Source organism: Antechinus flavipes, chromosome 1 (assembly GCF_016432865.1).
Source record: "Antechinus flavipes isolate AdamAnt ecotype Samford, QLD, Australia chromosome 1, AdamAnt_v2, whole genome shotgun sequence".
In the NCBI taxonomy this organism is placed as follows: domain Eukaryota; kingdom Metazoa; phylum Chordata; class Mammalia; order Dasyuromorphia; family Dasyuridae; genus Antechinus; species Antechinus flavipes.
In genome coordinates, this window is record NC_067398.1 from 63664672 (window position 1) to 63678218 (window position 13547).

Genomic DNA, 13547 nt, shown 5'->3' on the forward strand with positions numbered 1-13547 from the left:
TTATTCTATAGCAACTACATTCCTTCTGGTTAAGATTAAGAAAATCACCAGGCCTTAGAATCTGCCCTGCTACTGTCTCCCTCAAGCCTTGAATCCATCCTGCAAATGCCCTCGAAAGACCAACAGCCCTTTCCATTGATCCTGTAGCTGAACTTTTATGTGCTCTCTCTCTCCAATAGAATAGGAGCTCTTTGACAGCAGGGACTGTTTGCTTGTACTTGCATTTCCAGAGATTAGTACAGTAAACATATATCATAAAGGCTTTTCTACTCCATCTGTTATCTTTCAGCCTGGCTACAGACATTTTATCTTCTTATCACATACTTCCTTGATAAATGATGCTATAAATGAAATATTTTATAGAGTTGCTTAGTCAGTAATATAATGACAAAGAACGTTCTGGTTTAAGAACTTTGTAGGCTTCAAAAGAGTTAGAATATTTTAATAATTAAATAAAACAAATGAAGTTTCCAGATTATCACATTTCCCATTCCATTGTGCATATGTATATATATTTTTATACATCTTAAAATGTAGCAACTTTCAAATCACTTAAATTTATCATTCTATAATATTTATCAAGGTAAATCCAAGATCCTTTTTCTTATGCTGTAAATAAAATATAAAGACTATCTCCCAATAACATAAATAAGAGTTTCTCAAATTATTTTCTATAAAATCTTTCTATATTACCTGATATTATTAGGGAGACCTATGAGAAAACTGAGTAGTACCATAAATCTGAAAGGGACATAAGAGATCGTCTATTCCAGCCCTCTCACATTAGCACAATTTTCTTTCTAAAATATTAAATATTTAAATAATATCTTTGGGAACATTTATGTGTGGCAATTTAAAGAAAATTATGTGAAATATAATGAATATATCAATTATATGAAAATAGGCTTACTTCTATTTTGTCCTAAAATTTCCCTCTCCCCTCAATAATATTCTAGGGTCCTCTATAAAAAAACACCAAATGCAGTGTATTGAGACAATAGATAGAGTCCTATGCTTAAGGCCATAAAGACATGACTTCATATCCAACCTCTGACAATTAACTAAATGCGTATCCTTGAAAGGTTTAAACAATTCTCAAGGAGTTATGTTCTACACCCCAAATGAAACGCAACATGCATTGATGGGTTTGGCCCATATTAACAAAATTACAAACACTCTTCATACATATGACAAGTATTTGATATTTCAAGCCCCAAGGTGTTTCTATACCTAAATAAGTTTGGGAATCACCAATACGAATATTTTTCCTATTAGAAGAATAAAGTCTAATAAAACTGGAAACATACTTGGCAACTACTATGTATTTTGTCTGTAATGGTTCAGATGGTATATTTATTTTTAGGCTTGATAAGAGTGACAGAAACTTTGATGAGATTCTCAGAAAATAGCTGATTTCCTTCTACTGATAGCAAAGGAGAAAGCTGCTTACTCCTATGGACTGGGAAGCCAAAGACATTGTCACACAGTGCTTCTAACTGAAGCTAAAGGGAAAAAGCTGTTTCCTAATATCATCTTCATCAAAGGATTCTATATACTCCCCCGCTGTAGATTACTCCATCAACACAATGCTGGGATCTGGCTTACTCTAAGACCTAGAAAAGCCTGTCAATCATATCTTTCTAGAGCAACTGCTACAAACATCTTGATGAGAAATTTGATGCTATGTTGGCTATCTTTGGCACATAGACAACTTTGCTAATTCTGTTGTAATCTTTGTCAATAGCCAACTAGTATTATTGGCCTTTAAGAGAGCCTCCTTAAAAGAACATTGCAGAAGCATGACTTCATTAACTGTATTCAACAAATAATTTCTTTTTCTACTTACCTATTTGAGGGGGTAGACAATTTAACATGTTTAAGTTTTGAGCTTTCTCTCCTTTCTGGGAATTTCTAAGTTTGTGATCAACAATGTGTATCACAACTCTTAGTTACAAAAATAGAAATACTCAGAATTAGCAACTCAAAATGAGATTCCAGATTTCACACCAAATTTTGGATGGTGAGAATTCTCTAATGCAGTTTTTTAAAAATTGTACTTTCTGAAGCTTTATAAACACAGGAATAAAATACTTTGTAAAAGAATTAGTGGGAAATTATCTTCTACTTAGTTTTTTTTTTTAAATCTGAAATTTAAATTTTAATACATTGGAGAGTTTTGTTTTGTTTTTGCATTTGTGCATCTGAAAGCAATTTCTGCTATATTCCTGACATCTAGCCTAAATCTGCCTCTATTATTTTCTCAACATGTTAATTTGGGCTTTTGGTCATATAGAAAATCCTTCAGTAGCATGCACAAAATTAGGCAGAAATTCAGCATTCTAAGTCAGATTTTAGTAAATAAAAAAATAAAGCCGTGTTTACCAGAGAGACAATGTGGACTAGTAGAATGCCAACTAGATGTATAAACAGAAGACATCTACTCAATCCTAACATTGTTCGAATTTCAGATCTTCTGTTCTCACCTATAAAATGAGGGGACAGGACATGCGATTTCTACAGTGCCTTCCAGTTATCAATCTATCATCCAATAAGAGTAGTGAAGTTATCTGTATTTGTGTCTTAGAACTGTACCAAGACAGTCAGTTCCAAAACTTTGTTGATCTCTCCACACACTCCTTCTTACGAAACAATACATGGCAGGGATTGTTTTAGTTCAGCTGTATTTTTCCCATCCGTTAATACAATATTAGAAGACACCAAAGAGATCTTGTTCTACTCCCCACAATCTCATTTTACAGAGAAAAAAACTGGGACCCAGAAAGTTCAAGCTCAAGCCTCTATGAAATATTAAAGGTCACACAAAAAAAGTAGCAAATGTGGGATTTGAGTCCAAATCTTGCTGCAAATTCATACTCTTCAAAATACCACATTATAATACAGAAATGAATGAATTTTAAAAGACAAAGCTAGGAACAGATATCAAATTTAGCAAATTTGTTTACTATGCTACATACTTTAAAAATATTATTTCATTTGAGCCTCTTAACAACCCTGAAAGACAGGTACTAAAGGGACAAAAATTAAAATATGCAAATCTGTATCATCACATAATTTGTAAGATAAGGCATAATGAATTTTTCAGGTGAGAAAGATTCAAGAATCAGGTTTGTGTAAGAGTAGTCACAGCTAAGGGACCATAGATTTCAAAAAGAACCTCAGAGGTTCACACACTGTTTAACCCCTTAATTCACAAATCATAAAGACTTGGCCAAGATCACTTGAACACAATTACACTGGTAACAAAAGGAAGAATCATTCAGGTTTTCTAAATACAATGTTCAGGGTTTTTTTGTTTTGTTTTGTTTTCTAAGAATCAATAAACATAAGCATTTCAATATAGAAAGTATAAAGATTATTCATGAAACTATGAATTCAATTTTGTACGATTTTTAAAAGTCTATATAAATTTAACATAATAATAACAAATCAGCTAGAGCTCTTTCCACTGAACCCTATGTTTGCCTAAATATACTTTGAATAGTTCTTGCATATTAAATAATACTTGTTGAATTGACTGAATTCTTCCAAATAATGCCTAATTTTGGCTAATAGCAGAATTCAAGAATCTGAGTGTAGGACGAGACCTTAAGAGCCATTTAGTTCAATCCATACTCAAAAAGAATTTGTGCTATAGCTTATGAGTTATAAGGGGTCACTCAGTCTTTGCTTGAAGACCTCCAAGAAAGGAGAAACGACTGGCTCTCCAGGAAACCTCTTCCACTGCTAGACATTTCTAATTGTTAAGAAGCTTTTTCCCTGATGGGCCTAACTTCCAATTGGTGCTCCTGATTTTGTTTCTGGAGTTAAAAAGAAAAAATTCATTTGCTCCATGTGGTTAATCCGCAAATATTTGAAGCTATCTTGTCGATCAAAAATACGCATTAAGTGCCTACTATATGCCAAGCATTGTTCTAAGGGCTGGGGATACAAAAAAGGCTAAAAAACCAAACCAAAACAAAACAAAAAAACTAGTTCCTGCTCCCCAGGAGCTCAGATCTTTCCCAAATTTTCTCTTCTCTAAGCTAAAGGTGTCTGGTTCTGGACTGAAGCCCTTTGCTATCATGGATGCACTCCTGTGAACAATCCCTCCCTTATCAATGCCCTTCAACTGTGAAGCCCAAAACTAGATAGAATGTTCCAGATGAAGCGTTACATAAGCAAATACAGAGGGACTAACATCTCCCAATGCCTGGAAGCCAAGCTTTTCTTAATGCTGCCCAGGTTGGCCTCAGCTTTGGTGGCTGCCACATCATAACAGCTAACTTATATTGAGCTTGCAATACTTTAAAACCTCCAGATCTTTTTTTCAGAAGAACTTATATCTAACCATACTTCCCCTATGTTGCACTGGTGAAGTTGATGTTTTTGTAATCAGCGTGTAATACTTTTACAGGATTTCATATTATTTAGGCCAATGCTCTAATCTGTCCAGATTGTTCTGGATCCTAACAATTTCTACATTGTCCTAGCTATCCCTCTCAACTTTATCCAATTTTATATTTATTCAGGCTACTGATAAAAATGTTACATAGTCTGGGATGAAGCACAGAACCCTGGACAGTGGCACTGAATCTTTAGGAATTTCTCTTTGAATTTGGCCATCTAACAAATTCTGAATTCATCTAAATACACTATTATCTAGACCATACATCTGCATCTAACTATATCTACAGCATTCTCTTCAGTAGGATGTTAATTTGATATGACCCATTCTGGATGAAGCCATGCTGGTTCCTGGTAATCACCTTTTCCCTTTTTATATATTCAGAAATCATCTCTTTATGATCTATTCTAGGATTTTTACAGGAATTAAAGTCAATTTCACTGATCTAAGGCTTGCAAAATCTGTTTCCTAGTAAGACAGATACCTTCTAAATTAAAAGCCTGTGGCCACAAATTTTCCTAAAGCTACTTTGCATATCATTTCTTCCAATGATATAAACTTTTTGCTGTAAAAAATGTTAACTGAAAAACATAAAGTGAAGAGGTGTTCCACATTTCTTCCTCCTACATTAGCTTCAGAGGACTACCAGAACTATGCCATAATGTAGTTGAAGGATGTTGGGTAGCTGAGTTCCACTTTCCCATATCATGATGAGTCACAGTAAGGGACTGGAAGCTATTATGGAAATGGATAATTTTATTTTTCAACATATGCAAGGCTAACCAAAATGGAGATCAAACATGTATCCTAGAGAACACTAGGTACTAACATTTTAGTATGTTGTTGCTTTTGAATAACTATTACCTATTAACACCATAGAAGAAAAAAGAAAAGTACCTATATAATCAGAAGTCAATTACAAGAAAGTTTGATATTCTTTATTGTCCAATGAATGTTAGCAAATCAACACAAACAATTAAAACTGATTTTCACAGAATGGTAAGTCTATTCTGTTCTATTAACTAATGAACAAATGTTCCATTTTTATATTTTATGTCTGTAAATATTATTATACTACAATTTTATTTTCAATGACATTTCATGAATTAAAAAGAGAAATCTGTTAAGCCAAATACTGTCCACATAAAATGTATTAGAAACTAATTGTCTTTAACCAGAATATCCCTCCTTTCCACTTATCCTTTTTCCTGACATGAACTTTCACCTTCATCTTCAACCACTCAATTTCCACTGGTTCCTATTTCTCAGCATATAAATATGACTAACATGATGTTCAGAATATAGCATCACTTTGAAAATCTAATCTAAATAGAATATACCAATCACTGAGAAACTGCTATGGAAGTGACCCAAATCTATCTACTGTCTTATATCTCTTTTTTCTCTCTACATCCTTCTCTTCCTTTTCTAACTTCTTCACTCCCCCCAAACTGTGGGAGCCTCCCAGGACTCTGTCCTTGGTCCTGTATTCCTACAAACTATATATGAATTTTAGTTTCTCTCATCTAATCCCATGGTTGAGTTCAAGAGCCATCTGTACACTGATCACACACAAATGCCCACAAACCTAATAAATCTACAAAATGATGCAATTTTCTAATTTGTTAATAGGCCATAATAAGCATTTCTTAAAGTACATTAAATTTTGTGATCAAAAACATGAATATATTTTTAAAAGCTTTTTTTTTCTCCTTCAAACTTAAGGCTTAATTTTTTTTTTCCAGCCAAGTCACAGGGCTATTTTTTATTCCAACTCCCGTCAAAATGAATCAGCCATTTTGATGCTAGCTTCTCCTCTAAAACAGTTAATACTAAATCTGAAAAGGATTATAAAATACACCAAACAACTTCCAAATGAGAAGCCTACTCAAAATTTAAACATAATTGCAATCTTTAAATGGTCTTTTAAATTTTTTTTAATGTAAAAATAGTATCTCAAGAAACAAAAATATTTATTAAAAGATTTATAATAAAAGATACTATAAAACCACTCTCACCGGTCTTGAACTAATTTGATTCAATTCAACTTAATAAATAGGCTACAAAGATGAAACCCTCCCTACCCTTAAGGACCTTTCCCATCCAGAAATAGAGATAATTTATTTTAAGGTTCATGTTTGAAGGCATCAGGAAAGGCTTTGTAAAGGCTGTACCTGATTTGAACCCTAAAGAGAAGATTCTTGGAAAACTTGGCTTTCCAGTGCTGTTATCACTTTTAAGATGAGGAAGTCAAGTTATTGAAATTGAATAATAAAAATAGTACAATTCAGGTCTCCTAATTCCTGTTACAGTTAATACACTTTTAGCCGAAATCTAACTTTAGAAAATAATGACTAAGGATTTAAAAAATGATTATCAATATCCAGTCTTTTTGGATGAATTGGCTAGTTTTGCCAAACTTTTTCCTCCCTCTCCTTTACTTTTTTTTATTCCTCCCTGTTATAAGAGTCGGCTCTCTAGGAGAGATGGGGTACACTGTTATGTACAAATAATGTAATAAAAAAACATTAAGAAAAAACTCATTAAAATGTTGTAAGTGTAAATAGCCTCATTCAGTAGATCTGAGGATAAAAGGTGGGGTGGGAAAGAACGTCTAGTAAAATTTTTTCTTCCTAATAAATAAGGATAAAGATTTTTTTTTAAGGTAAAAGATCAGAATAGCAAGTAATACATATGAACAACAAATTAGGGGCCTGAAAGGATTAGGAAAGTTAAAGAGACACAATTGTACAATACAACATTTATTGAATTTGTACTGGGTAGCCAGACTCTGAGGATAAAAGGTCATTTCTTTCAAATGATCAGATTTTTAAATCTAGATTTCAGTACACAGTAGTGGGGGGGGAGGGGGAGAAGAGAATAAATCACGTGATAGCCCGAGGGTGAAAAGTATGTGTATGTGGGAGGTGAGAAGAAACGTAAGGACTTCCTAGTAGTAATTAGTCAAAGGAAGGGGCCCTAACAATTTATGACTGGAAATCCTGGCCGCATCTTGGGCTCTTAGATGAAATGGGGCGTGGTCATTTATGACCCCCAAGGAATTAGGATTCTGCAGGCTCTCACACCTGTGGCATCTGCTAGCTCATCCCACTTCCACGATCCCCCTTTTCCCAAATCTAAAAATGCCGGGCTGCTTAGGCAATGGCCGCCCGCAGTACTGAACTCGAGTTTCCGAATGTTAGGAGCTGGGACCCAGAAGGAGGAGGGTGAGGGAGTCCCACGGGGCCATGTTTTGGGAAGCTAGGGCACAGGCCTTGTGTCAATTTAACTTGCTTCGCCGCCTCGGGGACAGTAAAGTGAAGCGCCCCAGGGGGCCCCACGAGGTTCGAGGCACTAGGTCCTGGGCGCGAGGTTCCGACCCCCAGACCCACGAGCCGCAACGCCGCCAGCTGGAGCCCAGACGCCCAGGCAGCTGCGTTGCGCACGCGCTCAAGCTCCAGCCCAGCGGAGCGGAGAGGCCCAGTTGCTAGGAGACAGTGACGCCAGCGGCGTGTCCGCCGAAGCCAACGAGAAGCTTGACGGGCGGACCCGCGCGCGGGCTGACTGACTCACGAGAGGGGCGGAGCCATCGGACTGTACCAATCCGCTGCACTCCCCTTCCGCCTCTCCCTTCCCGGGCCCGCTCCTTGCAATCCAGACGACTCACCTTCCCATCGCCGTTAAATGGGAGGCCCAGATTGTTCCCGGCGGGTGGGGAGGATTCTTCGGCAGCGATTCCGGCGGCAATCGCCACAGCGGAGGCGGATTCGTAGTCCTGGAAGGGGTTGGGGAAGGCCCGCTCCTCCATCTCTGCTTCCCCTCCCAAATGGAGTTTCAGCCTCTTGGACATGGTCTCGCCCATCTCAACCGCCGCCCCTCCCCCTCGTGCCACGCTCCAGACACACACACTCACACACACCCCCTCCTGCCGCGCGGCACGGCGCGCTGGGGAGGACAAAAAGCTTCCAGAGGAGGCAGAGAAAAGAGCAACGCTTTTGAGCCCGAGGAATAACGGGCTCCTGTCCCCGGGCGTCGCTGCCTGCAAAGGGCTGCAGCCACGGGCACAAAGGCGGGCGCTGCAACTAAAGCTGCAAGAGAGGGGGGAGGAGGGCGGGGCTTGCAGGAGGGGATCTGGGTTTTCCAAAAAGAGGAAAGGCGCCGGGGTCAGGGAGGAGAACCGAGTCCTGAACGGTGATTCCGGGCTGTAGCCGCTGCTTCTCGGCACATGTGCCCGTTGCTTCTTAGGGTCTGCCCGCCCCCGACGGTAGTTCCTGCCAAGCCCTAACACCGCGGGCACACCCTCCCCGCAGCAGGGGCAGCCTCGGGTCCGGGGCAGCGGCGGCGGCGGCGGGCTTCGGGGTGCATCCCGGTTGCCGAGTCTCCTCCTGGGACAAATGCGGGCGATCCCCCGACGGGACTCCGCCAGCCCGAGTTGCACCAAATCCAAGCAGATGCCAATTCCGGATCCCACCGGCGCCTCGGGGGGCCGGGGGCCGCCGCTCTCTGCAATAGGAGGAGGAAGAACGATGCCCCACTCCCCTCGAGGAAGGAGACGTGCCTTCCGTGGGTGCCCCGAGAGAATAGTCGGTGGTCTTTCAAGGCTTCCTTAGCAGAGCCGCGAAGTGGGGGAGAAAGAAAAGAACGTGCTGTCCTCGGACTCTCCCATCATCAGTCTGCCTTCATGGGCTGGCCCCGGTCCCCTCCCCGCGAAGCCCCAGCTTCATTGACATTCAGCTTTCATTCAGACTCCAGCCACCCTCACGACTGTAGCAGCGGCTCCGTCCCGTGCCTAGCTTAGAAAGAAACGATCGCTTCCAAAGGGGGCAAAAAAATACCCAAACAGAGCCTGTGCATGATGCTAGTGTGTCCTCTCGGATGAAGAAAGAAGGCAGGTCTTTGTTTCCGAGTCTTCGCACACCTAAGATTCGGTGTTTGCCTCAGAGCCCATGCTACTGTCCACCTCTTATTTCTTGCCCCCTCTGCCCCAAAGGAAGGCATAAATCCCGAGCTGCAGCCACACTCACGCATACATACAAACATTTGGACTGCACCCACCCAGCCTGAAAACACACGCGCGCACACACATACCCATTGAAGTCAGCAGCCAAATTAGCTAGCTCGTCCCCCCCCAAAAAAAAAAAAAAAATCACCCGCAAAGCGCAACACATACTGGACACAAGCAAACAAAAGAGACTTATTTGCATTCACCTGATCAGAATAACTAGTTTAATAGCCCTCCTGCCTCCTCTTTTGTTCCTTTTTTCCTGTATTATTCCTTTAAACGGAGACATTTAAACATGAGGCAAGGTAAGGCTGAACTGAAGTCCACTAGCAGAAATACAAATGTTTTAGTATCTTTTTTCCTCTTATCTTTTGCTTTATGGGCAAGGACCTGATTTCACATTAAGGCCATCTATCCCTTCCTTTCTTCTTGGATTATGTTTCTATTTCCCACCATGGATTCACACAATTAAAATTTTAATTATTTTTCTTTTAAACTATTCGGATTTTCCATTTCATTCACCACAAAAATCACTAAGTGATTGAAAGATATGTACCATTATGTACAGTGTATTATAATAATACTAGACTTGATAAAAGGTATTTTACTCATCGCTCTGAGAATTCTGCTATTCCTTTACTAGTTTAATAAGCTGAGACAGAATTTTAGTGATGGCTTACAAGAGTCCAAGCAAATACAAAAATAGCATTTGAATCCAACTAGAATCTCTTTCATCCTTATACACTTTGACTGGGGATTATGAGATTTAGATCTGACCTCCTCATTTGAGAAAACTGAAGCTCAGGAAGGAGACTTCTCCTGTGGTTGAGTCAGCAATGTATGTCAAAAAAACAAAAACAAATGGGTTTGTGAGAAATAAAACTCTTGGATTTAAAAAGGGATTTAGTTAAAACTCTGTTTTATTATATATCTGCAGAATCGGGTGTGTCCTATTATAGAATAGGCACACACCAAGAGAGAGGAGACTCAAATGTTCTATCCCTATTCTTGGTTGCAAAGGCCTTCCTCTGTTTCCCCATTTGCTGGATATTCCAAGAGATTCACCATCCTTAACTGCCTCCTACATACTTACCCCTAGATACATTTCCCCTCCCACCACATAGATTAAATGATCATTAAATGAGCCTGAGCTCCTTCAGGAGAGAAGTTAATATTCATAAAATAATTAAGCATGCATACTACAGCTAAACTACAAACTCTACCCTACTTTTCTGTCTTCAAGCCCTCAGCTAGTTTTAACTATAAATTCAAGATTCAATATCTACAATTGGATACTGTTTTTATAGGATGTTTCTCTTGCCTATTTCTGTGGAAACACAAGATCTCATATATCACACATTTATGTATATGAATTTATTTTCCTATTTCCATGTGTGGTCCAGAAAATGCTTTATACTTAAGATTTTTACTTTATGCAGTTTTCTAAGTGAACCAAAAAGGATTTTGTCAATTGCCTGATAATTAAGTAAGCTAAAATCCTATTTTGCTTGAATCATCTAGATTGGCTTCAATTTCCTTCCATGCAGATAGATCCTTTCTCCATTTATCATTTAAGATAGTGTTTGTTAACAAGTCAACAAGAAAGGTCTCACTAAAAATTAAAAAAAAAAAAAACTTCAGTGGATAAGTGAAAAGTTCAAATATTTTAACTAAAATGGAGTTTATTTCAAGTGAAAAGCAATCCATTCAATGTTGAATTAATTTTCTTTTTTGGTTACTAGATTAAAATAATTTGCAATTTGAGCATTGATTGGATCCCAGTGGGCATTATAAAATTACTAATTAATGAGCTTGACAGCATTTACATATTAGTCTTCATTTTTAAGTAGGACAAAAAAAATTCACTCTGCTTGGAAAGGGAAAAATTCAAACTTCAGTACCACACAGTTTTATAACATAGATTTCATCAAGGCTTGGAAGAGACTTTAGTAGCCATCTAACACAACTCAAAATTGAAAAATTCCTCCTACAGCCAGCAAAGTGAATGATCAACCAGCTAAGCCTGAAGATTTCTTATGGGTATAAACCTGTTGTTTTGTGAGACAGCCCATGTGGATAGTTATAATAGTTAACAAGTTATTCCTTCAATCAGGCCTAAAGTGGAAACTTCCATCTAACATCCATAGGGCCAAACAGAACAAGTCCAATTCTTCTTCAAGCAAACACTTTGGAGATGGCTGTCTTGTCTCCTCTCCTGACCAAATTAAATATTCCTCTGTCCAACAGATCCTCTTAGGACATCTTCTGGAAACTTTGCATCATTCTGGTTGCCTTTCTCCAAACATTCTATAGTTTATTAATGTCCTTTCTTATATTGTGATACTCAGAACTGAACAAAATACTCCAGATGTGAGCTGATGGGGTCAGAGTAAAGTATAATGTCTGTACTCATGGGAACCATGTCTCTTTAAATGGAGTTTAAGATCCCTTTAGCTTTTTTGGCTGCCATATCAGTCTCTTGATTTAACCCCTAGATTTTTTCCAGGCAAACTGTTGTCTAACTGTACTTCCACCATCTTGATCATTTTTTTAATTGAGCCAAATCAACAAGTACTTCTTGAATTACTATTTTGTGCTAGGTATAATTGTAACATACATACACAATATAAGGCAATTTTTAGGAGAAAGGCAGGAGCATCAGGAAAAGTCTTATGTGAAAGACGGTGTTTGACAAAAGATTTGAAGGTATTCTAAAAGGCTAAGGTGAGGATCCTCAGGAAGAAATGCGTTCTAGGATGTGAGACAGCAAGAACAAAGAAGGCCAATTTGACTAAATTGTGTAAGGGGAGGGGGAGGAGTAATACATGGGAATGACTAGAATTTATTAGCCAGGGGACATATCCACACTATTTTGTTCTCTTTTTTTAATCATTTCAGTGGCTGTGTGGAAGCTAGAGAAAAATTTATTTGAGGTAGTTAAATAATTTAGAAGGCAATTGCAATTGTTCAGGCAAAAACAATCATTCGGGCAAAAGGTGAAGGTTTAAATGAGGGTGATAGTCAAGTGAATAGGGGGAAAAAAAGCATAGAGGCAAGAGAGTGGATTTGGTAACTGATTTCATTGGGTGAGGGAGAATGGAGAATGATGGATGACTCTAAGGTTATGAACTTAAATGGCTGAAAGTATAGTAGTATCCATTACAGAAATAAGGAGATTCAGAAGAAAGATTTGTTAGGGGAAAAAGATAATGAGTTCTATTTTGGATATGTTGAGTTTGAGATGCCTAAAGAACATACCATTTGAAATGCCAAATAGACATGTTTTAGAGTATCAGCTACTGTTCCCAATGGGATTAACCCACACATTTCCAACTTTTCCACAAGATTCCATGAAATAACTTATCAAACACTTTGTTAATAAAATATTGTATTCCCTGATCTACTTTTTTGATGATGCTGTTAAAAAAGGAAATGGGTTAAGCTGTTATGTCCTGTTCTTGATAAAATCATGCTGGCTTCTTTGATAAAGATGGTTTTTTTGTTGTTGTTTTGGAGTACACATTCCCTAACCATCTCTTTAGCTCCATCCTAGAATTTTGCTATAAATTTAAGTTCACTGCCTATAGTTTTCAGATTATTCTTTTCTATCTTTCTTTAAAAATTGGACAATATTTGCCTGTTTCCAAGGCTGTGGTCGCTTCTCTGTTTTCCATGACTTTTCAGATGTTATGGACAATGGCTAAGAAATTTTATAGAGTGGTTCCTTTAGCATTCTCTTCCAGCTACATACAGTGCATCCTCCACTTAGCTGTCAGAATAATCTGTGTTAAGCAGAATCTGACTATGTATGCCTCCTCTACCCTCCACCCCCATTCAATAGATCTCAGTGTCTCTCTGTTACATCCAAGATCAAATATGAAATTCTATGCTTGGCTTTTAAATCCCTTCATAACCTAGTCTCTTTCTAGTCTTACATCTCGCTCCCCTCTACTTTGTAATTCAGTGACATTGGTTTCTTTTTATCTTTCATCCCCAACACTCCATCTCACAACTGCATTTTTACTGGCTGTCCTTATGTGAAGAATTCCTTCCCTTCTTCCTTGATTTCCTTTCATTATCAATCCCACCTTCTTTAAGAACTCTTTCCTATGCCCCTTTAATAATGTTTTTAACTTGAGA

The 13547-nt window shown here is 38.3% G+C and overlaps 1 protein-coding gene across 1 annotated transcript in view; it reads right to left on the reverse strand.

Annotated features, from left to right (window-relative positions):
* The window catches only part of LANCL2 (LanC like glutathione S-transferase 2), a 52129-nt gene extending 42218 nt beyond the window's left edge, over positions 1 to 9911 (reverse strand). Inside the window, exon 1 of the mRNA XM_051983993.1 lies at positions 8073 to 9911. Within this exon, the coding sequence (XP_051839953.1) occupies positions 8073 to 8267 (195 nt within the window). The 5' untranslated portion in view covers positions 8268 to 9911. The remainder of the gene's footprint in view (positions 1 to 8072) is intronic.
* Between the last annotated feature and the right edge of the window lie 3636 nt (positions 9912 to 13547).